At 41.9% G+C, this 26,345-nt stretch overlaps 1 protein-coding gene and 1 non-coding gene across 4 annotated transcripts in view; both read left to right on the top strand.

The window, feature by feature from the left end:
- Nucleotides 1-1,202: 1,202 nt before the first annotated feature.
- On the top strand, nucleotides 1,203-1,475 carry LOC131575008 (small Cajal body-specific RNA 13). The gene has a single exon (XR_009276657.1). It is a non-coding gene; the product is annotated as a small Cajal body-specific RNA 13 (non-coding RNA).
- Nucleotides 1,476-9,396: 7,921 nt separating this feature from the next.
- SYNE3 (spectrin repeat containing nuclear envelope family member 3) overlaps nucleotides 9,397-26,345 on the top strand; it is a 63,688-nt gene continuing 46,739 nt past the window's right edge. Inside the window, exon 1 of one of the 3 annotated variants that reach the window (XM_058837990.1) lies at nucleotides 9,397-9,537. Coding sequence is in view for 2 of the 3 variants with exons in the window: in XM_058837981.1 (XP_058693964.1) it covers nucleotides 19,898-19,979 (82 nt within the window). In the remaining variant the exon portion in view is untranslated. Of the gene's footprint in view, nucleotides 9,538-19,897; nucleotides 19,980-26,345 lie in introns of those variants that run through there. The other 2 variants (XM_058837981.1, XM_058837973.1) reach the window with 2 other exon arrangements.

The raw sequence follows: 26,345 nt of genomic DNA, 5'->3' as shown, positions 1-26,345 counted from the left end.
TGCTTGCTCTCCTGGGCAGATGCCGTATTCTTTCCAAGAACTTGGCGCAGAGCGTGGCGGTCTCCAAAAGCAGCAGGGCCTATCCTGTAAGTAGAAGAAAATGTTGAAGAGTTTTCCTCTGTATTAGAATACGGTATCTCACAAGTAACAGTGTATTTTGAGTGCTAATTTACATTGCAACTGTAGCATCTGGACTTTTGGTATATTAGTGACCATTTGTCTTATTTACATTTGTATGGAAAATAACTTCTGCCATCCAGTTCTGTTCTTGTGAGAGCTTTGCAAACAAGACAAGCTTCTTTTCAGCGTTCAGAAGAGTGCTCGCCTAATTTTTGTATTTTGTGGAATCCAGCTGATGCGTGACTGGAAACTTTGTTTTAATTTTTTTTAAGCCACTCTCAGGATCACTTTTCTTGCCTTTTATTTAAATTTATGTTTGCAGAACAGATTGCAAAGGGAATTGTTGCAAACTTGCTCTTTGTCATCCCATGTGAGTAGGTCATGAATAAGTACAGTGTTGCTGCAGTATCTAAAAGTAGATGTATTTTTGAGGAAATACTTTCCATGTTTAATCTGAAGACAATGTTCATATGTTGTATGGATGATAAACACCATGTAATCTGTGAGTTGGTATGTTTTGATTTCAAGAAAATACCACAAGCCAGGCTCAGCCATGGTGATCAAGACAGAGGAGTGCTTGCTTTCTGAGATTAACTTGTGATTAACATGGTGAAGGTTGTGCAGTAAAAAAAAAATGACTTGTTCGTGCTAGATGGAACTGCAGTAATTTATGCAGACTAAAAGTATGTTTTCCTATTTGTTGGACTGTTTCAATGTAGAAAGACATAACAAGTGTTAAATGTAATATCATTAAATGACAAAAGAGGTGGCCTCTTCTGTCATTTTAATCAAGTATAAAGACCCCTGCCACTTTTAGATCCTGGGGAGTTAAAGTGGAATTAAATGAAAATTGATGGACAAGAAAGGTATCTTTTTATTCTTAAAGACAACTAAGTGTTTTCTTTCAATGAAATATTGGGCTATGAACAGAATACTGTGCTATTTGCCTTCTTGAATTTTGTCCGAGCCGTTTCTACAAAGGGATGGTTCATTAAGAATAAGTAACATAAAGACATCAAGTGTAATAAACCCTGTGAGTATACATTCTTTCAGAAATCATATAACCACAGCTGTAGTTTAATCCTCTGTAGTCTAAGAGGTGCCCTTGGTTGTTGGTACCCTGGGTATACCAGGCTTGCAGAGAGAGCAGCAGCATGAGGAAGCCGAGGCATGACTGTCAGAGCGCAGCAGCCACATGCGCAATATTCCTCCAACAGTTGCCACTCTGTTGCCACGGAGATAATGACTTTTCCCGTGTCATTATTGATCTATCAACAGTAAGAGCAATTTTGCAGTCTGATATTGTTTAGCAAATAGAGTAACATCTGCTGAACACTGAAAAAACTGCTATAAAATGCTGGAAAGCTTATCAGAAGTCTTGTGTACTAGGTTAAATAGAAATCCTGAATTTGTAGTTACTGTAGTTTTATGAGATTGGCCTATGAGATATTAAGCTTAACCGAATGCTTTTTAATAAAATACTTAGTATGGTCAAATGCTTTTGGATTATGCAATATGCAGCACTCAGAGGATAAACACTTACCTGCTGATAAAACTTACAACAATTTGTCCATTACACTCTAGAAACAGATAATTATGTCACCATCACATTAGTCTAAGTGAAACTTCTTGTGTTTTCCAGATAATGGTTTAAATCATCTGTTCAGAAGAAATATTAATGGAATTCCCATAAGACTCCTGGCATTTTGCTGATGTTCCTGTTAGAAGACCTATCACCTCATTTTGAAAACTCTCATAAAAGCACCAGTATTCAAACTGCAAAGATTAAATGCTCAGTCAGTTAAACTGGTTTTACTTCAGACATTCTGCTGCAGAACAGAATTATGATTTATCGATTTGTGGTTTGTTCTCACATGGTGTACAAGGAGGTGGACATCCAAGAATGATGCTGTCAGCAAAAAGGTTTTTATTTCCTTTTAAAAAGGGGAGGGGTAAATTAGCTAGTGAGAAAGAAAAGTCTCATTTCAGCTTATCAAAACAGGACACATTTTTATGTTCAAGTCTGATACATGTGTCATTCTTAATTGTGATAGTGACTGAAAATGAAGTCCCTTGTTTTGCCCTAACAATTGAGCTCTATTTAGGTGGGGTTTTTTTTTGTTTGTTTATTGAAGTTTTTAAGTGGGATAGCTTGAGCTCCAGCTGTTTTGCATGCCAGGTAAATAATCTCAGTGTACCATCACAGTAACATCTGGCTGCAGCAACATATCCTCAGTTTTGAGAGAAGTATGAATGCTTAAAATGTACTTACAATTCTGGGCTGCCTAACTTGTGAGCACTGAAAACACATCTGTGAGAAGTTCCTGGCTGTTTTGGAAATGTGCTAGTTTTAAAAAGTCGAGCAACAAACAGCAGAAACAAAGAAATGCTGTGGGTGTTTTACAGGTAAATAGACATTTTGGAACCTGAACTGTACCTGACTTCCTGTTTTGGATCTAACCCGGAGATCTATATGTAAGTTTGTTTCTGAACTGGATAGGTAATAAAATAATGGATTATTTTATCCATGGATTGATGGCATATTCCTAAGAGGAGATTTGTGTTGGCCTTAAAATACAGTAGTCCATTTCATATATGAGAGAGGTGAAGAATATTTACAAAATAACCTGTATCAGTTTAACTAATGGGGATATAAACATGACCTAAGGCAGTTTCTTGATTTAAACCATGTAAAGATAGCTTTGGCAGAGAGGGATCATGGTGAACATCCGAGGAGAAATGTCTGAGCCCCACATTTAACAAACACAACAGAAGGTCATGTTCAGGCTTGAATGTGGACCTTTAAATGAGGCACTCTTTAAACTTAATTTAGTTCTTAATGACACTGGTATCACTGTGTACCTCTTTGTGAGGTTTTTTTTCAGCTTTGTGAGTTGTGACACTTTCCCGAAGCAAGGACAAGTACTGTGACCTCTGTAATAGAGGAGCAGGTTTATTCTTTGGAATAAATAAGCTGCTTGCAACTGGTCTGGCATATGAAAATCTGCTAAATCCTTGTTTCTGAATTTGCAGGTGGTAATGGTTTCTGAGTCTTTCAGTATTACGGAGGAAGAATAATTTTATATGCATCTGGTTCCATGCAGAACTGAGAAATAGTGCCTTTAATGAGAGCACCTCTGGCCTCTTTTCATCCACGAGTTAGGAGTGCTAAAATCTTTGTTAGGCCTTAGAAAAAGACTGGGCAAGCTCAAGAAAAAAATTGATCTCCTAAATATAAAGACACCATTATGGTATCAAGTCTTGAGCTATAGAAGGCTAGGGAGAGGAGTTATGGTATTGTAACCAAATGCATGTCCTGTTCTTCGCTTCCTATGCACTCTCATCCACAGAAACAGGGTCTTGGTCTCTGGTATGGTAATTTGTACAGCTATAATTTACTTAAAGTGCTAGAAGTGTCTCAGCTTCTAGTAAGGCTGGGAAAACCCCAGGTACTCACTGCCTGTAAGGTTCTTGTGCCCCAGTTAAGGTCTGCCAGCACACTGTCACAGCAGTGCTGACAGGGGTGCTTTCACTGGCTGTGTTTATTTGAAAAGCATGCAGGTGCAGTGAGGTGCTCGAGTGCGATTATCCTGGATGTCATGACCACGAGGGGGCCCTGGAAGCTTCGGTCTGGGTGAGGCCAGAGTTACACATTGTGGTACAAGGGCAGGGCTGATTGCTTGGTACCTCAGTGGTTACATCCCTTCTTGTTCAGCACTTCTGAATTACCTTACCTCTCCTATATATTTTTGGTTTTAATTAAAGTATTTTGGTATGTAATTTTGCGAAATGCATCTCGTTACAAAAACTCAACTTGGCTTTAGTAAATAGCACTGGCCATTTGATCTTCTCTGTGGCAGAAGACAGATAGTACCAAGCACGTCATCACATGTGAGTTTCATCTGTATGACCTATTTCCCCAAGTAAAAATTCAAGAGTTCTGCACACAATACTGTATTTGTAAAGTAGAAGGAATTGGTATGAAGAATCTTAATGATGAGGTTTTTTGTATATCTTAAGAGCTTTTAAGCTTGGTACTACAATATATTAATAAAGATTCTTTCTGTGCACACCCTTTAGTCTTTCATTTTTTCTAGGAGTGTGTGTTTGTGAAATCAGCAGGTGCTTTGAACTTGGTGTGCTTTAAATCCCTGCCTGCTGACCACAGGTATTGATGTCATGTGTATGTTAAAAGTGTCCATGAGTACAGTAGGACTATATCACGTGGTCTGCAGAGTTTTTATGTGATGTGAAAAAAATCAGATGCAAACGCGTAGCAGAAACTTAAAATGGGAGAGGAGGAGTGGGTGTGTTGGGCATACTTGCATTTGTAATGTGTGGAGTCAAAGATGAAGAACAGAGTCAAAGTATCTCTTGTGGGAGGTAAAAATGCAGATTCTTAAAGGGGAGCTCATAAACTTGAATTTTTAGATTGCTGCAGTTAATTAAAAAGAAAAACTTGTAAAACCAGAAATAACAATATGTAGAGGAGGGAGGTTAGGGGATTTTTGATGTTCTAAAATGTTTTTACTTTCTGTTTTTGAAAAATGTGTAAGTTTTGAAAATCTGACTTTTCAAGAGTACTTCTAAATGCTCCGTATAGATACAGTGATATTCATTACTCTCACTGTGCACATGCAGTGGTTTTATTGCTCATAGCTGCATCACACAAGTTTTTTGGGGGGATGATTATTAACTATGCGCTTTAGAGGACAAGCAGTTCTTTCATGGAATGGGCAGCTTCTCCACAAATGCAAGCATAAGTATCTTGTAATTTCCTTTAAAATAATTGCATCCTTTCTAATGCTTCCCTTTAAGTTAATTTCTAGTAATTTGGTGATTGAAGTTTCCGTCCTGCAGTACTTCAAGGGTTTCCTCTTAAGTTCATAGTAGCCTTCTTCCCTTGCTAATATCCATGGCATCTGAGATTGCTTCCCCAGCCTCAACATAGCTAGCAACTTGCAGGATAAAGATCTTGGCCCTGAAAGTTGTGTGTCATTTAATTGTAGCAGTTCTTGGTCTTGTATAAAAGCCTGCTTTATAATCAGCTTGACTTCATTTTAAACAGACAAACAAAAGCATTTTCAGCCTGGCAGAAAGCTCTGAGTTTCAGAACAATCCCTTGCCTTGTCATAGTGATGCTCAGATCACTCTGAATCATCCTTGGACTCCCTTTCTTATCAGTAGCCCTTTTGCTCTTTGTTCACATTCTACTTTTTCATCCTTGCTAGTCCTGGGAGACAGAAGGAGACAAATGTATACCCTCACAGCTGCTTTCTGTCACTGTACTCTAGTTTGAAACAATCAGAGTGCTCTGTTTTATCATGCTTGACTACCACGGTGAATGATTCAAGGTCTGTGTGCCATGGAAGGAGGAAAGTAAAACTAAAGACTTCCAAGATTGACAATATTTTAAACACTGGCATGCAGTTGTTTGGTGCAGCATGTGTTTCCCAACCCCTAAAAGACTAGATCTAAACCAATTGTTCTACAAACCTGTCATGTCTAGGAAAAGGGAGACTATTAAAGGTGAAAGTGTAGCTCCAAACCTACCGAGTCTCAGGGAAATTGGTATAACAAAACTGTGTTTGTGGTGGGAAGGGAAGCAAGGAATAATTTTAATGATGGAATGTCATATAACAACAGTTGTCTTTGCTCTCAATTCAGAGGACTTCAGAGAATATTTTCTTAAACTAGTTGTTGGCAACTTCTATAATTTAAAAAAAAAAAAAATGTGGAGAGTAGTAAGGAAGAAAACCTAATGCAGTGGAATTGTTACACAGGAGATTTGGCTTCAAATCCTGATTTTCATGGAGTCTTGGCTTTCCCTGGCTCCTTTGCTGAGTGCCAATGGGGGCATTGCTGTTAGTTACAAAAGTTAGCACTGCATCCTCCTAAACGTACAGCCTTCCATTTTGCTGCTGCTTCCTTCACACTTTCAAAGCACATCAGAGATCCCCTTTAGGGACTGGAAGGTGCTATAAGTTCTCCCTGGAGTCTTTTCTTCTGATATGATCCTGTCTGTGTGTTGCTCAGTAAACTACAGTAGGTTGCACCTGGCTGTGAGAGTAATTGAACAGGACTGGACTTCTGGCCAGCCTTGAGAGTTCATTGGATGTGACCAGACTTAGAGTGTATCACACCATTTATGAATTTGAAAATGTGGTAGTTCTTGTTGAACATAATTGGAATGACAATGTCCCATTTGCCCTGAATTTCTGTTCATTAGTGTTGAATTTGCTATCACTCAGAATAATCCCAGCTTTCCCCAGCCCCTCCTGATATCTGAGGCCAGTTGGGATGAAAGGGGTATTATTTTTTCTGCCAATCTTAATGCAACAAAAACTTTGGCCATAAAGTGACAGGGTGTCAGAACTGATCCAGTAACACAAAGTCTCACTTCCCTATGGAGGTAGTCAGTCTATGCTCAGGTGTGGAGCCAAATTAGACAAAAGGTAGAGTCCAGCAAATGCAGCAGGGAGAATGTGAAATGCAGGGTTTAAGTCCATGTGGTCTCTGGATGAATAAGAAAGACAGGAACTTAGCTTGGTTTGCCAGTGTGGTCCTTGGCCTAGTGCTCCTGAGGATATGCTGCTTTGGCATCAGCATTTAAAGTTTACAGTTCTTGATTCCTCACTAACTGAGGAGAGGGTTCTTGTGTAGCAACTCCCCCCACCACCCACAAAAGCTTTCTGTCAAGCAGTGTGCAATGTCTCGTAGCTATAAAAAAACACTGAAAAGCTCCAATATTGAAACCTCCCATGCTAAAGACATGTCACTGGTATGCTTCACAGAACTGTTATTCTACCAACAAATGCTGTCCCTTCCACCCTGACTGCCATGTGACTCATTATTTGTATAACAATTTTGTGTTGCTGTACCCAAGAAAACATAAAGGAAAACATCCTAATACCTTGTAATACTAGTTTGTCATCAGTTATGAGCATGAATAAGTGGGTGTGTTACACTAATGAGAGACAGCAGCTACCCTGCAGCATTTTAAGTGGTTCTCTGATACCCTACAGCTGTCATGCAGGCCCTCCTGTAGTAAGCCATGCCAAAACCATTGTTACATTTGCAGTATTTGGTGCTTTCCACCCAGTCTCTTGGGCATTCTGCTCATCACAGGAAATGCCTGAAAATGGTATATATTCACTGACTAAACACTTGTGGTTTGGTTTATAGGCTGGGCTAACTGCTTCTAAAAATATATTCCTTACTTCCAAAGAAAGAGAGCTAAGGCTGCTGTTCTTTCCTTTTCAGAAGCCCCTCCACCCTTCCGCACTGCTTGCAGTCATTCTAACCTCTCCTTTGTCATTTACATGTGGTTTGTGGGCAGCTTTTTATTATTTGGGTAATGCACTGAATGCTCATTTACTTAATGCCTGCTGTTTGCCTGTGTGTAGGGATTTTTGTAACTCAGCATGTACAAGCTGTTTGAGGGAGTAAAATCAGAGCCATGAAAGCCTCCACATGGGAAAATGCAGAAGAGGAGCTTCATTCAAGCAATTTTTAGATACAGTGATGTATTGTCCCCCACCAGCAAGCTTTCTGAATACAGGGGTTTGAAAGGTCTAGGTATGTGAAGTAACTTCCTAGGGGGTGGTTTCCTGAGGAATTAATCACTTTCAGTAACAGTATTTCATCTACTCACCAAGATAGCCGATCCTGCTTTCTTAAGGCAAATTCACAAGTAAGATTTTATATTCTCTGTCATCTGCCTATTCTAGATGCATTCCTTTGGAACACAACCCATTTGGATTGTATCCATTTCCTCACACTATTCCAAAGGTCACTGAGAGATATTCAGCTCTGAATTATCATGGGCAAGGGCAGTTGCCTAGGCATAGATTCAATTTTACACAGTCTTTATAAACTTAGTCCAAGTAAATAGCCTGTCGAAGCCAAACTAGCAAATAAATTATTTTCCAAATTAGATGAAAGGTTTGCAAAACAAAGAGTAAACAAGGAGTTTACAGCATTCAGTTCCCCTCTCAGTGACAATTTCAAACATAGTCACCCCAAATTGTACTACTGCAGTATGCCCTGTGGGCAGTGGAAGCTTCAAGGTCAGAACCAACTGTAAAAGTACATTCGTTACCATAAAGTTTTGACAGAATTTCCTATAACCTTTTCCACTGCTGGTGAGGGATAGGGATTCCTTGATGCTTTGGGAGCCATGTAAATACAGAGCTACTAGAGATAAGAATGTGTTGGCACATGGATGGCAGATCACCTTGCTGGTGTGGGCAGCACATACATAACTGTATCTCGAGGCTCTTGGCCCCAGAGCTGTTGTGTGTAATCAGAGATTTTTATCGCAAATAGCCGTTTTTCTGCTCGTTAGGCAGATGAACCGCCCAACTTCCCAGCAGCAGAGGGCAGCAATACAACCCCTGCCAAAGAGGATGGTTTAGTTCTTTATGAAATGCAAGCTTTTCACATGCTCATTAAGTTTGTTTACATTATATTACTGTTCAAATATGAAGAAGCTGTTCGTTCTTTCCTCCTTCCCTCCCAGTGGCTCAGCACACAGGCTCTCATATGATTACAACTTTCTGATGCTGCAGATGGAGCACAAGATGTTAATGACTCTGGCTTCTCTCGTTGGGCTACAGAACCGACGCTGTGCCTGGCAATGCACCTCCACTGCTGCTCCTTTTGTTTCTGATTTTTTTTCCATAATTGAGCACACGCAGTAGACTTTGTGCCTGAATCAGTACTACAGTGGAAACAGTTTTGGTTTTTTTTTACTAAGTTTTCGTTGATGTTTTTTCCCCCCAAAATACCACCTAATGTATCCGGATGAATTCCTGTTGGCACTGCCAGTGATGAGCTGGGGTTGTTTCATGCACGTGTAAGTGCTGAGATGCAGGCTGCCTGCCCGCCTGCTTGCTGACCATTCAGAAGAAACACCAAGAGTCTTCCCCACGTGTTGGCACGGATGGCCGGAGCTAGCGGCACGGGCAAGGATCGCCCGGGGCTTGTCGCTCGGTGTTCGGTGACTGCCGGAGCTCCGAGTCCCCCAGAACACGATACTGTGAGAAACTCAGCTTCTCCTCTTCTGCTGCATTTTACTCCGCTAAAAATAGCAGAGCGCGGGCGCTCACCTGGCGCCCAGAGCCGCTCGCCCGCCGCTGCCGCCGCCAAGGCCAGCCCTGCCCCGCTGTCCTCGGCGGGGGCTCCGCGGCCGGCGGCGCTGGCAGGGCGGGCCGGCCCGGCTTACATAACACCGCCCGCCGGGCCGGGCCGCGGCGGCGAGGGCGGGCCCTCCGCGCAGCCCCCGGAGCGGCGGGGCCGGTGCCGGGCGGCCCGGCCGAGGCTGAGCGAGAGCCCGAGCGGCCGCGGCGCGGCGGGGGAGCGGCAGCGCGGCCTGGGGCTGCCCGCGGGGGAAGCGGCGGCGGCGGTGCCGCGGCGGTGAGTGCGACGGGCCCTGCCGCGCTGCTCGGGGCCTGTTGCCGGTGCTGGGGGGGCTGCGGGAGGGAGAAGCGAGGAGGCGGCGGCGCCTGGGACTGCAGCGTCCCGTGCCGTGCCGGCGGGCGGCTCGGAGGGGCTCGCTGTCAGCTCCAGAGCCGCCTCCTGTTGCTCGGCGCGCCGGGGCGAAGCGCCGCCGGGACAGCCCGCTCGGCACCGCCGGGACCGCAGAGAGCGATTGCCGGCAGGGCTTGTCCTTGCCGGGACAGCTCCCTGGGTACTACGAGGGCTCCCCGGCTACTCCTGGTACACGTAATACCGTAGCTGCAGTAACTGCAGCACATCTCCCCAAGTATTATACGCTAAACGAGTGAAGCCTTTTATTTAGCTTCCTTCAGAAAATCTCATCTGCTAACGAGTGCCAGCCTGGTTCAGCACTTAGCTGCATTCTGCAACTTTTCTTCCTCAGATAGCTGTCAGGCTCTTGCCAAAGCCGGTTGCTCAGCGTTACTGTCACATTTCTTCATCTGTAGGTCCCCACTGCCAGGACTCTACTGCAGTTTGCGAGGTCCCTGTTCCTCTTCTCCCTTTCCACTTCTCTCCCCTTCAAACCTGTTGGATACATCCTAGCTTGGCTCTGATTCCCCTTAAGGGGGTCTTGACCTTGTCTCACATTTTCTTCCTAAATAGTTAGAAAGTTTCCCAGTTTTTCTATTATAAGAGCAACTAACATTCTGTGTAACTTCTGTATGTAAAGTTCCCCCACACCCCAAGGTATACTGAGGCTTTGGTTTCTCATACACTGTTTTCTGCCATCTCTTTTATTTGCACATCCTTATTGGCTTGGCCTTGTGTGAGTTTAGATCTTTGTCCAGGAAAATTTTATTCATAGAAATAGATCTACTCAAATAGGTTAACAGACCAAAATCTGCAGGAATTATGCATGTATATGATGACTAATTTTGAGAATTATGGTTGCAAGACACTGCTTTATTTTGCAAGTTCATCAGAGCAAGGATGCCTGTCTTCTCCTTTGCCTCAAATCTAAGCCTGTCTGTCTTGAATCATTAATGAAAAATAAAATCACTATGCTACTCTTGCCACTTCCTTGCTGCTAGTTTTGGATGTTACTTTTCAGCCTTTGGCATGGTGCACATCATCTGAAAATCTTTGTACACAGTGCTTGTTTTCTGGGGAAAGAATTTAAAAAATGCCACAGAACTTTAAAAGCTGATTGGTTGCCTCCAAGTGTTTTCCTTCTTTTCCTGAAAGTGTCCCAAATCTGCAGTTGTTGAAATGTACATCAGCTTGGCAGGGTCTCTGTGGCTGCCAAGTGTGTGAGCCAGTTGGATCTCAAGGAAATGTAACTTACTGCAATCAGTCCTTTGGCGACTTTTTGTTCCACAAGAAACAAACATCTTTTGGTGAGTCACAGTAACATTGTTCCCTACAAACTTGTTGTCAGGAAATGGAGTCTGACAATGCAGATGGTCCCTCTATAAAAGCAGCTTTCCCCTACATCCAATACTGTTTCCATGTTGTTTGTGAATCATCAGATCCGGAGTCCCCTCAAATTCCCAGGGAAGCCAGAATTAACAACCATTCAGGGTGTGGTATTGTGGTGTTTGCCTCTCTTGTTGTATTTCTTTTGATAGTTCCAGTTCTTCCCTTCAGCTATATTTCACTGCTCCTTTCCCTCTCATCTTGGTCAGGACTTCTACCATGCCTCCAAGTCTGTTCCTGGCACATATGTCCTCTGTGGCCTTTGTGCACTCACCTCATGGCAAAGAATGTCTAGCTTTTCTTTGGGAAAAAGCCATTTTTTGTGCTCTTCCACTTACCTGTGGCTTACAAATCATCCTTAAATCTGTTGTATACACTTGTGGATGCTTGGCCTCAGAATGTGGCTGTACCTGCATGCACATGACTTTGGAGAGCAATTCCACTGCCTGAGGGGATGCTCCACACCTGCACTGCAGCTTCAGAAAGATAACTGGCATCTGTTAGAAGCAAGTTTTTTTGCTATCAGTTTATATATATATATACATATATATATATGTATACACACACATACACACAAGTCTTGGTATGTGTCCCGTATGTAATATTTCTTTGCCATTTCCCAGTTTCAGCCAAGTATGACATAAGGAGAACAGCTCCAAAGTAATTAAGTTCCTGCAAATTTTGTAGAAACAGGCCAACAGGGAAAAGCAAGTCTAAAATCAGATACTTGCTAGTTTTCCCAAATTTTTAGCTCAGTGACTGAGTGATACATTCATATTTGACAGCCTCCATTTGGCAATAATACGTTTGGTGCAAATGAAGTTGTAAAGAGAAAGGGAGAAGGATTTTCTGAGTAAATGCCCCTGAAAACTTCAAAGAATACAAGTAGCACTGATATGATACATTGCATTTTGAACATGTGAACAGAACCTTGGTACAGTTCAGTGTATACTTTAAATTAGCCAAGGAACACAGCTCTGCAGATCTGATTTCCTGAGTTGGCCTGGTCACAGAGTGCTTTGTTTTTACATCCCTGCATCTCCAGGGCACAAGTCCTGTCTTTGTTCTACCAGGCACACATTTGCACAAGCACAGAAGCTCTATGATCTCTGCTAGTGTCTTTATATTTATTTTATTTTGACAAAATTTCAAAGTTTAAAGACTGCCATCATATAAGCATAATTCCCATGAAGCCAAGCAAAAGCAGTGATTATTCATCCTGACTCAAAATAATGTGTTCTGGCAGGACAAATCCCAGATCATTTGTAGCAATGACAAGATACTGGATTTCTGTTTTGATTTGGGTTTTCTTAACTGTTAGTCCTTGTCAGCTGCAGATAGGTTTTTGTGGCACAGCTTTGATGTGTCTTCTCAAACTTGTTCTACCATATAGACAGGTGCAATGGTGTCCTTAGAAAGGGTCCCCTTATAACTGGATTGTTTATGTCCACATAAGGACTGTGGGCCAAGTGGGAATCCTGGTAATTCAGGCATGTGGAAGGAAAAAAACCACATTGTCCAGGAAAAACTCTTGAGCTCCAGGAATGTTAACAGAGGGTGTAACTGGCAAAAGAGTTTTTTGCTTGGCATGTTTTTTATATGAAGACAAAGGTATCAGGCACCTGACATCAGTCTGGAATAAATACCAGGTCCTTCAATACTGCTTTGAGTGTGGCTGAAAACCTTCTCACTGTCTTTGGAGCGCAGTAACTGGAATTCTCTTACTCTTGAAGGAAAGTATCTTTTAGGGTAGTGTTTACTGATGGTCAGTAATGTCTCAGCTTCTTCAGGCTGCAATTCAATGAAATTAAAACATGCAAAACAGGTGGTCAGGGTCCCTTTTGATCATGCAAGTTTGCTCTGCAAACAACTGAATGATAGTAATTTAGTGCCTTTAGCTAATATTGGTTAAAGTGTCTGAAATTACATGAGAAAAACTGAAAAGTGTCATTGTGTCATCAGTTGCCATCACATGCAGTGTTTAAAGTTCAAAATAGCCTGACACTGATTAGTTATAGGGCCCAAATGTCACAGCTTTATATTTTCCTTACATTTTGGTCTGAAATGCAATTTTATTGCCTGAGGCTGATATTGACATATGCAGACTTTTCTTGTAATACTTCCATGATTAGCTGCAGTGCTGTCAGCATCAACTTAAACACAGTCTTGTTCTTTTGTTTGAGAGTTTACTCTCCTTGTTTGTTCTCCAGTGTTTGCTGAGGGCATTACAGTTGAAGTATCAAGGAAATGGAGTCTTTTAAACTGAAAGTTTAAAGATCCTTACATAAGGATTGCTCCTTACACACGCTTCTGCAGAGCTGGAGCTTCCACAAGGACCGATGACTACAACATGCTGTTAAACATTGCTGTGGATTTACTGCTTCGTAGACTTAAAGTAGAGTGAATTGCTGCTTATCATATGTATTGCTGATAAATTGCATCACAGGATGGTACTGCCTTAATTACAGAAAAACTATTCAGACAGTAGAGCCCTGGGGTATTTAACTTCAGGTATCTGAAGTGGCCCCACCTCAGTGCTGAGGAAGGAAGGTCTGACAGGAGCGGTGCTTCTGACTGACACCCCATATCAGGTTTATAAGCAATCTTTGATGTCTCTTTCTGTGCACACAGATTAAACTGTATTTCAAGGAAAGTGCATTGATTTCAAGGTGGTGTGTGGAAATATTTCTTTCCCTTAGATAGAACTGACTTAATGTGTCTGCTGTTATAAGCTTCTTTTCTATGTTACACTTAAACAAAAGACATGGGCTTAATATGAAGTCCTTCATATCAAGGTATTTCAAGGGAATTTCTGCTTTGACTATAACAGACTGAGGATTACAGGGCAGTCTCAGCCTTGGGCTATCACAGAACAGGTGCATAAAAAAGCATACTGGAAGAAATTAAGAGATAGCAGGAAACCAGGAGAACCAGGAGATTGTAATTTGATTGGAATCCAGGTATCAAGCTGTGGATTGTTTGTTTTGTTCTTGATTGGTGTTTATTTAGTGGTGTTGAAAGGTGAAATAGCTGCTGTTATAGTTTTGCTATGCAGAAAGCCTTTTGAGAAACGTGACAGTAAAACATGAGAGCCCCACGAGGGATAGCTTGGGGAACTTACTGTTACAGCAGCAGATAGAGTGCCTGTCACCAGAGAATCCTAGACACACTTTACATAAGTCTGCACGCTGCTCCTCTTGTGGTTGATTATGATTATAATGAAATAGAAGGGACCTACAACAATCACTTGGTGCAACTGTCTTGACTTCGAGGCTGAGCAAAAATTAAAGCACATTATTAAGGACACTGAATGCCTCAGACAGCGACAGGCTTGGGGCATTGACAGCCTCTCTAGGAGGCCCATTGCAGTGTTTGACCAGCCTGCTAAGCAGGAAGTACTTCCTAACCTCCAGTCTAAACCTTCCTTAATGCGGCTTTGCCTGCCACAGGTTGCTCTGTGATCTTGAAGGAGCATGTACAGTCAGAGGTTTAAAATGGGACCAGTGATGTTGGATGCTTTGTGTGTTGTTGCGTCTTTTAAAGGCTGCATTTGAATGATAGATGCTGATATGAATGATAGATTTGAATGATAGCTGAGTGCAGCAGTGCCTTCATCTGTGAAGTGAGACACTAACATCTTATCCCATAGGGTACACTTGATGTGTGTGGCAGCTGTGTTGTAGGTACCAGGCAGGAGGGTGTCACAGGTGTGACAGAGTAAACCACCCACAGTGGATCTGGGTACTTGGTTTTATTTAAAAACCAAGATTGGAGTTTTCACCCTAAAAGATTATCTCACACACTGACTCGCCTACTCACTCATCTGGACTGACACAACAGCAGTAATAAATTAAACAGTGAAAAAAGTGTAGGGGTTACTTTTGGCTGTGTTTTATCTCTATCTCACATGGAAGTGATATGTGATTTAAAGCATTACATGCTTGTGTTATTTTCCTGCCATTATAATGAGGCAACTGTATCATAAAAACATGTGTTGTTTCTGACTGAGGAGCAGTTTGAGATGTAACAGCTGGTCTTTATCCAGGCTCTGTACCCTGTTGTCAGTGCAGCCTGAAGGAGTTCAGGGAAGCTGAAGGGGGAAGGAGTACTGATGTACCCACTGCATTTTCAAGTCAGCTACATGCAAAGACAGGGTCATGTGAGAAAATATCCTCCTGCCTTAAAGTTTATGTAACTAAGTAAAATAAATCATTTCTGTCAGTTCTGAAGCTGTCAGTTCTTCCCCAGGCTGTGCATTTCCTTTAGCTTAGATGACTGATTTTTCTTAATGCAAGAGTCTTTGCATGAGCACTCGAGTCTTTGGTAGTGGTTATATGAATGGCAGATGTCAGCATTGGGCAAATGTAGGTGATGTTTCTTATGTAAGTCAGCAGAATTGGTGTATTGGTGCAGCAAGTTAAGCACAGGCTTTGTGTGAAGTATTAAGACTTTAACACTGGCTAATAACACTGGATCAGTAAACACCACAGACGCGCGTTAATTTAGATCTCCAGATTAAGAAAGCACCCAAGGAAAAATTGACTTGTTACCTTTCTTTTAAGTCCACTCCTTAAGTTTTAAGGAGTCAGGGTAGAAATCTTGGCTCTGTGACAGTATTGCCCTTGGCTTCACCAGAGCCTGGGATTTTCCCTTGTCTTCTCAGATTATAAACCTGCCGACTCCATTAGTTATGCTGTTGGTGTGAAATGCCAATCTACAGAAAATGTCTGCAGCCTAACAAAAAGAAAAATATTTCAAGCATCTTTGGGTTGGATTTTTTGGGGGTTTTGGAGTTTTTTTTGTTTGTTTGGGGTTTTTGTTGTTGTTTTTTGTTTGGTTGGTTTTTTGGGGCGGGGGGTTCTACTGGTTGGTTGGTTGGTTTGGTTTGGTTTGATTTTTTTCTACAAGAGAAATTCCTGTTTGGGATGGATCTACTAGCAACCCTAAAGGTATTTTTGCCTTCAGCATTACTTTATTTCTCCCCTCAGGTCTTTGTTTCTCCAGCTATTGTATATTGTGATAATATAGGTTGCCTAGAAAGGTTGTAGAGTCTCCTCTGGATAGACTCAAAAGTGATCTGGACACAATCCTGAGTAACATTCTTTACTAGGGGCCGAGACTGACAGGGAGGTTGGATTAGATGAGCTCCAGTGTTCCATTCCAAGCTCAGACATTCTGTGATTCTGTGAATACCTCATGATGCAGTAGAGCTGGTGCTGTCACTCTGGTCTGCAGAGTGAGGTAGTATTTGCTGTCTGATGAAAGAGCTGAAGGTGTTTATAAAAGCCATTTTTATAAGTAATTATGTCGACACTTTTAATCCCAATACTTAAAATGTCACAGCCCCATTTTTTATTTTTTTTTAAATTCTTTTATTGTTGAATAGCTGTTGTTAGTCACTGCTGAGGAATCTACCTGGATGTGCTTCAGTGCTCTGCAGGTAATTGTTTTCTATAGTGCCCTTCCTATGTCAGCTATCACTGGTATTTGTGAAGTGCTGTTATTGCTACTAGCAGGTTACACCTTAGTTTGGGGATTTGCAAATAGATGTTTTTCTCAGTTAAGCAACTACATCAGCAGCTAACCCACTTTTTGGTTCTTTTAATCTTGCTCAGGTCAGTTCTGACATTTTTCAGAGTTTGGTTTGGTGTGTGGGTTGAGTTTTTTTGTTTGTTTCTTTTAATGCTAGCTGGTAAATCAAAATACTCTTTTGTTTGTTTGGTTGGTTTGTTTTGTTTTTTGTTTTTCCTTGCTGAATGGAACAGAGCATTATGATGAGCCAGACCTTTAAGATGCTCAGCTTGCCAGGTGGGACACCTGAATCATTAGGCTGTGCATAATGATGAGGTTCTTCATAACAATTCATTATTTACACAGAGTGAAACCGTGTAAAAAGAGAGATCAAGAGCTTGACACCTGTCTGTGCTATCCCTGCCAGTAGAGCCCAGTACTTAGGACAACCTGATTGCTTGATGTGTTTCTCTTCTGAGAAGTCCTTTCACACCAATTCCAAACCAGATTCTTTGGTGAGAAGTACTTGCACTGACAGTCCCTTTATATCAATGTTATTCTAATTCACACTAAAATATAGTTAGAAATATGATCTGCAGAGTAGTAAGAATATATAACACAGTTGCTATGGTTGAAGAAAAATTTCCATACTGCTGCTCTGTTTCCTATCTGAGGGGTTTCATAGCTCTTTGTCAGAGCTCAGACAACACTTTATAATTTATAACCCTTGCAACCCTGCTGGGGTGATGACGTCTGTCTCCTGAGCAGTTAGAGGACAAATCATCACTGCCTGCTTGAAGATGAAGACTGTTAGTGGGCAATGAGGCCATTCTGCCCAGAGTATCACTTACAGGAGATTAATCAGTGGGGCAGTGTAGTCATTTAACTCCATGGGCTGCACTGCATTTGCAGAAATGTTTCCTTCACAGTGCCTGTGAGCTGCCAGGTAATCTAAGATCATCCAACAGATGTGTTACAAGAGTTACAGCTACAGCAGATGTTACCACAGTTACAGATGTAACTGAATCCTGAATCCATGTTTGAACTTAGACATGTCAGACCGAAGAAAGGGCCATTCAAATGCTTTCCACTTCCATAACAAAAATGATAACTGGCCAGAAGAGTGGGAAAAACAGTTTCATCCCTTGCTGAAACTGAAAATGGACTTCTTTGTACTGGAAAGAAGAGAATGGCAGGTCAGATGTTGTGGGGACATTTGGAACATTTTGCTGAACCTGGTTTCCTTTAAAAATATGGAAAAATATAAAATCAAGTTTGCTCTAAAGGGAATTATGCTCAAATGGTAATGTGGTATTTATATATATTTTACATATGTTGTGATATTAACTTACAGAAAGTTTTGTGGGGAATGCTGCATTTTTCAGTGTTAGTTTGATCCTCTCATTTTTGCCTCTAGCTTGTGGCTGTCTGTACTCACCAGAAGAGCTCCTTTGCCTTCTAGATTAGTCATCCAAAGAGACTGATTCTTACCTTATTTGAGAAGCTGCTGTGCATAGCTGATGTTAGCCATGTACGCTTTGCTTCCTCACTACTATTAGTTTCAGTGTGGTTTTTTAATTTATTTTTTTTTTATCAGGACTACGGCAAATTTGCAGTGACTATAGATATACTACAAGAGAGAGAGAACAAGGGAAAACTGATGAAGGGGTTCACTTATAGGCATTTAAAACCTCCCCTTCAAACAACATAATTCTAAAACAACTGTGATTTGACTTTGAGACATGTGGACCAATCTCCAGTTTCCATCCCCTAGGCATTGTATAGTTTAGTCTGCATGCCTATGTGTTTTGAGATGTTCTTATCCTGATGTGTTTTGAGATATTAATATAGTTCTAAGGATTATTCATGTTAGCAAAAGGTTAACAAGACAATTGGAAAATAGCTGGTATATCATTTCGCTCTCTAGAGGTACAATCAGCACAGCATCGCTAACTCTTAAGATGTTTCTCCTCTTCTGTCCCTTGGGGTTTTTTTCACCAAAATTCTGTTTGGTTGCCTGTGCTGAGGTCACCATTGCACGTAGGGGCCACAGCTTGTCTGAGGCTGCTGGTCTTCAGTTATTTCTCTGTATTAGCAACTTCACAGCTAGCTTGATAAACATTTTCTGTTCCACTTTTGTTCTTCCACCTAGGTTTTCATCTATCTTTGTTCCTCTCTTAAGTTTTTCCCCATGCTCTTCCTTTGTGCTGATTCCAAAAGGGCGGAGAGACTCACAGTTTTATCCCTGTTTTTACATGTAGCTTCTAATTTGGAGGTAGAATTCAAGCCAACTTTTCCCCCCATGTTTTGCTTTCATTGATTTCTCCACCTCTCCTCCATATTAGTTGTAATTCTAGAGATGCTGCTCAGTTAGTATAAAGTATGACACACAGCAACTAAAAACATTGAGAGATTGTTTGCCTTATAGACTTGCTTTGGATTTACACTAACTTGAGTAAGTGGCATCTGTTTTGGTCCTGGAGTGTATTAGATCTACACCATTGGATCTAGATGCACCAGTAGTGGGTTTTATTGAATGTCTAAAAGCAGGATCTTAATTAATCAAGGGAGAGTGCTGCTGAGTTTTGGGTAATTAGGAAAGGAGAATTCATCCTTCATCTGCTCTGTCATGAGGGACAGCTAATGCCTACAAAGTATATTCCATTCAGCCAAATTGTGCAGCAGAGGTATTTCCTGAAAATATCAGCTGACCTCCTTTTTGTCTTGCATGATTGTAACTGAGAGCAGAATCTAGAATAGTGTGTCAGTATGTGAAGGGAATTTCCAGCTAGGACCTTGAGAGTAAAAAAAGAAGTGGAAGAAGTGGAAAATTACTATTACGTTAGAGCATGAGTTAATGATTTCTAAAATCTCAGCTCTGATGTACCTGTTTGCACTTTTACTTCTCACTGGTCTTCATCCTTTGTATTCTTGAGTAGTTCCCATTCAGCAAACATCTGTCAGACATAATAATTTCAAGCATTAATCCTTACAGGAATTAACCAGCTTGTTAGTTGATGACCTGAGCTAGATAGTTTCTGGGGATTATTGCTATTTAAATCTCACCTACGTTTTAAACAGTGGCTGCATGCCCTGCTCTGGGCTTCTTTTTTTTTTTTTTTTGTTTTGTTTTGTTTTGTTTTGTTTCTGCACTGATATATCTTTGGATTGCCATCTCCTCTTTCACTCCCACAGCACGGGAGGAGGCAGAGAGGAAGTCCTGTGCTTCCTCCTGTGCTAGTAAGGAGGAAGCCGCTGGTTTCTCTTCGTGCCAGCCTTGCTGGTGCTGCCAGCTGTGCCGAACTGCTGTTCTAATGCCCAGTGGAGGCCAGGCTGGAGTCTGGTTGCCATGCTGGGAGCCCATCAGGAAACTTTGATGGAATCACCACAGACTTTTACCTACTCTTTTTACCATATTTCCCAGGATTTTGGTAAGGTTTTTACAAGGTTACTTTTATTTCATAATGTAGTGAGACAGTTGTGACGGGCAGTGTGTCTGTGTCTTTTGGCTCCTAACAACTTTTGCACTCATTTTCTGCTTTGCATTAAATTTGCCAGAGACATGGACGTGTTAAAGATATCAAGTGTCTTGAAATCTCAAGGATTTGAATTCTAGTGAAAGGGGAAATAGAAGTCACTGGCCTGCTGCAGGAGAGCCATGAGTGAGGGTTGTGGCAGCACCCGGCTGGTGAAGGCGCCAGGATCAGCACATTGGCGCGCTTCTCTCCGGAGCGAGCCCACGGCTCCCCTCCTGCCTGGTGCCAGCACCACGGGCTGCTGGGGAAAGGGTGGGAGGGCCCAAGGGTGAGGGCCCACTGCAATGAAATGAGGCCTGATAAATTGTTTTGTAAGCAGCAGGCCAGGATGGGGAACTCCTTGATGTAAGGCCGAAGAAAGGAAGCCAAAATATCCCTACTGTGGTGTGCACCAGAAGGGCTGGAGATAAGGGACAGTCGGTGAAGTTAATAGAGAGAGTCTGTTAGGAGCTGGGAGTGTGGCTGGTGCTCAAGACATGATATCAGCTTTTACAGCCCCAAAATGTTTGCTGAACTGGGACTGCCGAGATCCCTTCCCTGAAGTGTGGTTTAAGGTCGCATATATAACTGTTGAAACACAACCTGGAGGTATGCAAGAGGTGAAAAAATGGAGATTAAAGAAATTCAGATTTCTTTTTTAACTAGGGAGCATAGTTTGCACAAACAATGTGGCTTGTGCTGTGCTCAAACAAGGTCATCGGAGGCTCTGCTCTGTGGTGCTTCAGCAATTGGCCTCATCAGAGCCGCACATATTTTCCTTCAGGAAGATGATAACTGTTTTCTTCAGTTTTATGAATCAACCTTTTCCAAGGTACCTGCTGAGGGCTGATCTGTAAATTTGAAAGGGAAATAGTGGAGAAAAATTTCAGTGATATGAAATGCCTTTAAAATACAGCAGGTGTTTGTGTTATCTTCAGAAGATAGCTTTGGAGACTAGTGGGAAGATATTTTTATTTCTTTTAGACCAAAGTTGAGTTTGTGTCATGATGTCTATTACTCCTTCTAGAAGAATTACTCTGGTTAAACAAATCTATAGCTTTATATCTTTTCCTTCTTCCAAGTATTTGAGAATAGGTGTGTGCCAGTGTGTGTATGCAAACCCTTGGCTGATACGGACCCCTGTTGCTGTTGTTGTATCTCTGTGTCAGCTCTCCAGCAGCCCCAGGGGTACGGCCCGTCATATTTAGGGTGGAATTTTCAAACTTGCTGAGAAGCAGCACACCCTGAGGCCCCCTTGGGTCCGAATGGAGCGGAGCTGCCTCATCTCTTCAAACCTCGCAGTACTCCATTTCTAAAGGCAGTTGCTAGTGGACAATAGGAGTGAAAAGAAAAGCATTGGCTTTACTTGTGCAGCTCAGCACGGTGTTTATCTGCGATCACCGCTTTAAATACTCTGTCCCTCTCGCTGGGGGATGGCTGCCACAAACGCGCTCACTGCTGGGTCCTGCTGCCGCTTCGCTCTTTGCTCGAGCTTTGATGAATCTCAGTAGGAGCAGGTTCAGATCCCCTCTGGGTTTATAGACTGCAGGACTGCAGTCCCGGATCAGGCTTAGAAGGCTGCTAAAAAGGCATTCCTCCTGCACAGAGGGGTCTGTGCAGCCAGACCAGATGTGGCCCTGCTCCTCAACCCACAGCGCCTGGCCAGCTCACTCGGTGGCAGGGTGACAAAGACATGGAAACTGCAGTGGTTCAGGCAAAAATGAGTCACGAGAAAGCAGCCTGTTAATTCAATTCCAAAAATGTTCTCAACCACTCGAAATTAATTTATAAGCACCGTTTTTGCAGTGTTCTACTTTGTTTCTGAGCTTGGGAATGAGGTTACTGGTGGTTCCAATAGTGTATTTTGTTTGGGACAGGCAGGCCGTGTTTGCCTCTGGGTTTCTCTGAACACAAACCATTGATGTTTTGCAATATAAAGCTTGGCATTATCAGATTAATGCAAATATTACTTTTAATTATGTACAGAGTGCTGAATGTTTAGGTATAGCTGTTTACTGTTTAGGTGTAGCCTCCTGTATGTTCTTGACAGCATTTCAAGTGTTCATCTCTTTCAGGGGTTGTTTTTCTTTTTCTTTATATAAACAGATCTTTCTGTTCCATGCAAATTAAAATCTGCTATTTTTTCCATAGCCATATGCTATGATCCCAAGAAAATAACTCTTAATCAACAGCTTTAGTATCTAAAATTAGTATTGTCCTACTTGCTACTTTTTTTTTTTCAATTCCATAAGTCTCACTTTCACTGTATAAATGTATCATTAGTGTAACTGAACTGATAATGTTTTGAAAGAGATATCTGAAAAATCTTGTCTTGGAGAGTTAGTCCTTCAGCTGTTTTAAATGGGACAAAAGACCTGTGCTCTTAAGGCATACTTGCAAAGTACTTGTAAGTGGCTTTGTTTCTAAGAAATATTTCCGGTATATACTTGACTCTAAAGATTTGTTAATTTAAAAGCCATGTGCTTAGTGTTCCAAGTTACACACTCAGAGGTGAAATAGTCAAATGACAGTAAAAAAAGATCTAAGCACTGATCTTGTAAGGGGGAAAAATTGCACATGTGAAAACACCCCAGATCCAGATGTGGAAACAGTGATGCGGAATAGGAAAGAATACAGACTTGTGGACAGATTGACATCCTGTAGCCCTGAGCATCCATATTACAACTGTGGGCCACTTCAGAACACAGGATTCCTGAAGAGGGTGAATTATCCCACCTCTGGTATGGTTTCTTGCCTGGAAGTGCCCCTCTCTCACACCAACACTCTGTGGAATTGCAGGGCTGCTACCCCAGGGTCTCCCACCGCAGACTGTGGTTCAGTGCAGTGAATCCCTTTCCTGGTGTGAGATCCAGCCCATGCTGAGGCCACATGCTTCAGCTGGGCTTAGGGTCTCTGAGTATCTCTGGTTCCAAGGGCTGGGTGGAGGGCATGGGTGGTGGAAGCACTGCAGCTTGCACAGAGCAGTGGCAATGCAGCTGAAGGCTCTGACAGCCCTTTCTTCCCTCCATCACTCCATGTCCCTAAGTACACACTGATGCTCTGCTTTCATTGCCAGACCACTCCCAACTTGTCCTCTGTAATCTGTTTGGGACAGAGGTATTGTCCTTGTAACTGTAGGGCACGTCTGCTCACCGAGGGTGCTGTGACAGCGACTTAACACTCTGGAGTCCTGATTGTGACACTGGCCCTTGGGAGCTGCCATGTGACAAACTGCACACAAACAAGGAGAGATGTTCCCAGCTAGCAGAGAAGATGGGAAATTTCTCATTAGGGTTGTGATGCCAAACCAAAGCTAAGCAGCACAGCTGGGGTATTAAGGATTGCCAGGAAGAGTTACTTGGGAACAGTCTGCAGAGCAAAACTAATTTGCAAAGTATATTTGGCAAATAGGGATAACCACACCTTTGAGAAAATGAGGTTGTCTGTATACGAGAATATGACCAGCAAAAGAGGAATGATTTATCAGATATATTATTCACTCTGAATTGTTCACTGATCTCTAGCCAAGGGGCAGATACAACAGAGGTTTGCTAGTCAGTATATCAGTACTTGTGACTGGCACCCAGTACTGAGGGATCATACAGTCTCTGGAAAGCAAGTGGGAGATAATTGAATACATAAATTCTAGTCTCCAGAGACTGTGAAACAAATGCTGTTGGCTTGCAGGGCTTTTTTGTTGGCTGACTGATGGTAAAACTTAGGTGACAAAAGTTGAAACCAAATCTACTTGGGAACTTGTCCCCAGCTGCTCAAGATGTAGATTGCTGGTAAACCCACAGATACCTTTTGGGTAATTTACCCATCAGATTCCCTGCACCTGAAGAATCTTTGCTGAAGTTATAAAGCAGAGGTGTTTGACCTGTGATTTCCCAGACTAAAGTGTCTGTGAATGGTAACTAGGAAAATGAAGGCTCTTGTCATTAAGTTTGAAGTCACTAAAAAGATACCTACATCTCAGCAGAGACACTTGAAGTGGTACAGATTAGAAAAGGCTGAAAATCACCCTCTGCAGCGTTTATTAACAGAATCTTCGACTTTGTTCTTGTCCTTTCAAGTATTTCCTTATTGCTTAGAGGCAAGAAACAAAGTGCCTTTGAACCCAAATTGTTATCTGTAAAAGGGATAGGATAGTCTTACTTCCCAGGAGGGCTGACTGAATAAATGCTGTAAAGATTGTTTTTACCTCAATAATGTGGGGATAGAAAAGCAAAATCTAAACCAGGCAGTTTATCTAATACAGATACTCTGTCTCCTTGACGGTAAAAAAAGTTGTGGACCAGAGCTAAACCCTGCATTTTACTTATCTAATGGAATCATGATAGACCAACCCATCTCCTAGTGACCTGGAAATGCAGAAGTTTGGGTGTGGAGAGTATGGAATGGGGAGAGATTTGTAATTACAGGTCCTCACTTACTCTTTTTACTTCCAAATGACTTGAAGATTGAAATAAAAAATAAAAACGCTGTGATCAGGTCTACTGATTATCACCCCCTAGAAGGGAAGATGGCCCCAGGACCCAATTCTACCTTACTTGTATGCTATGATTCCATTTGGGTATAAAACTATTTTTAAATTTCCAACCCTTTTTTTAAGGAAATGGCTTTTTAGATCTGGTCCCCAGCAGTCTTAGGAAACAAAAAGATATCCCGCTTATACTGGCTCTCACCAAAGTGTGAAATTAGTTTTTAAACAAATGACTGGAAAAAAAATCAGGCATTTTTTTGAGAATTAGCCTGCACAGAACATGTCTCTGCTTTTCAGTTTTTGGTAGCAAAGAGAATATTGTCAGGTGTGATCATGTTGTGGCAGAATGTCTTGCTTTAGCTATTGATTTCCTGTGGTTTGTTTTGTAAGGGAGAAGAAGAGGCCGTGATATGGGTGAGTGCTGTATGTACTCAGAATGTTGCATTCCTTGGTTGAAGGGGACGCTTGTAATGAGGATATGGATGTGTTTATTCCAAAAAACCCTATTCATAGTCTAGCTTGTTAATTAGGACAAACAATTGCTGACTGTCATAAACATTCACTGCCAATGACACAGGAGAGGGCTGTGTTGGAAGATGGCCAAGGTGATAGGATTGTGTTTTGAGCCGATGGAAATATCTACACGTTTTATTTGAAACCTTGAGAGCTTCTGCACCTACTCGGGCAGTTTAACTGGGCTCTGCATGGGTGCAGTGCTGTCCTGGAGGCTTTCAGGAAGGCTGGTAAGGCTGGCTGCATTCAAAATTCACAGTAGCTCCTCCTGGAGGAGACCAAGAATATTCAGCTTTAGAAAGGCAAGGGTCAGAGCTCTGTGGTCTGTGCCAGCTCCTGACCTCTGCTCCAATCTGAAGCTGACAGACAGAGCTCCCAGCTCTGTGCCTCTTCAGAGCTCTCTTTATAGTATCTAGGGAAGCTGAAAAGTTACTAAATTATCCCAGATACAATTCCCAGAACCAAAATTGCTTCCACACTCATACATTTGTCTAAAATTTGATACAGTTCAGTGGGCTTTTTTCTTTTTTTTTTTTTTCACATTCAATCCCAGAACCAAATGAAAACGGTTATGAAAAGTTTGAAGTATTTCAGTAATTTGAAAATAGTCTCCCTAATGGTGAGTGGTTTGAATTTTCCTGGAGCATTTTTGTACTTCTATTTTTGTAAGAACTGTGTTCTGGAAACTAGTCAAGTAGTACGTGAATATAAGAATCCAAGACATATTGAAACCATTCAAAAGCCTGTGTTCTATAAATGTAGGGTTTAAAAGAATGTGTAAAATGGGAGTGGTTGTAAGAACTGTTTTAAGAGATTTAAATTTTAAAAAAAACCCAACAAACACAAACCAAAAAATTTAACCCCAGGCAGAGAGAAAATAGTACATTAGTAAACATTGCAAAATAATAGGATAATCCTAAGAAAAAGAAACTGCACTTGCAAAATAATTTTAAAAGTTCTCAGTAGTGTATTACAAATAAGTTAACCTTGCAATGTCCCAGAAGAGTTATTAGATGCACGAGCATGGTTCCTGCAGTGCCTGTACTCAGGGAAGAACTGCTCAGAGAACTTTGGGGTAGCGAGTGCCGTGTGGGTCACACGAGGGGTGACCTCTGCCTGTGTCTGTGTCAGGGTCTGCAGGGGAAACCTAGACATGTCCATGGCTCCCAGAGCTATAATGCAGAGCAGAGATAATTCATTTACCTGAAGATGGCTCCAAGACCACAGCTGAAACAAAGCTGCCTCTACATCTCTTCAGCCCAATTGGAGCAGATTTCAAAAGC

Source organism: Poecile atricapillus, chromosome 1 (genome assembly GCF_030490865.1).
Source record: "Poecile atricapillus isolate bPoeAtr1 chromosome 1, bPoeAtr1.hap1, whole genome shotgun sequence".
Classification (NCBI taxonomy): Eukaryota; Metazoa; Chordata; class Aves; order Passeriformes; family Paridae; genus Poecile; species Poecile atricapillus.
Note: the sequence above shows the minus strand (reverse complement) of the source record. Positions and strands in the feature narration are given on the sequence as shown.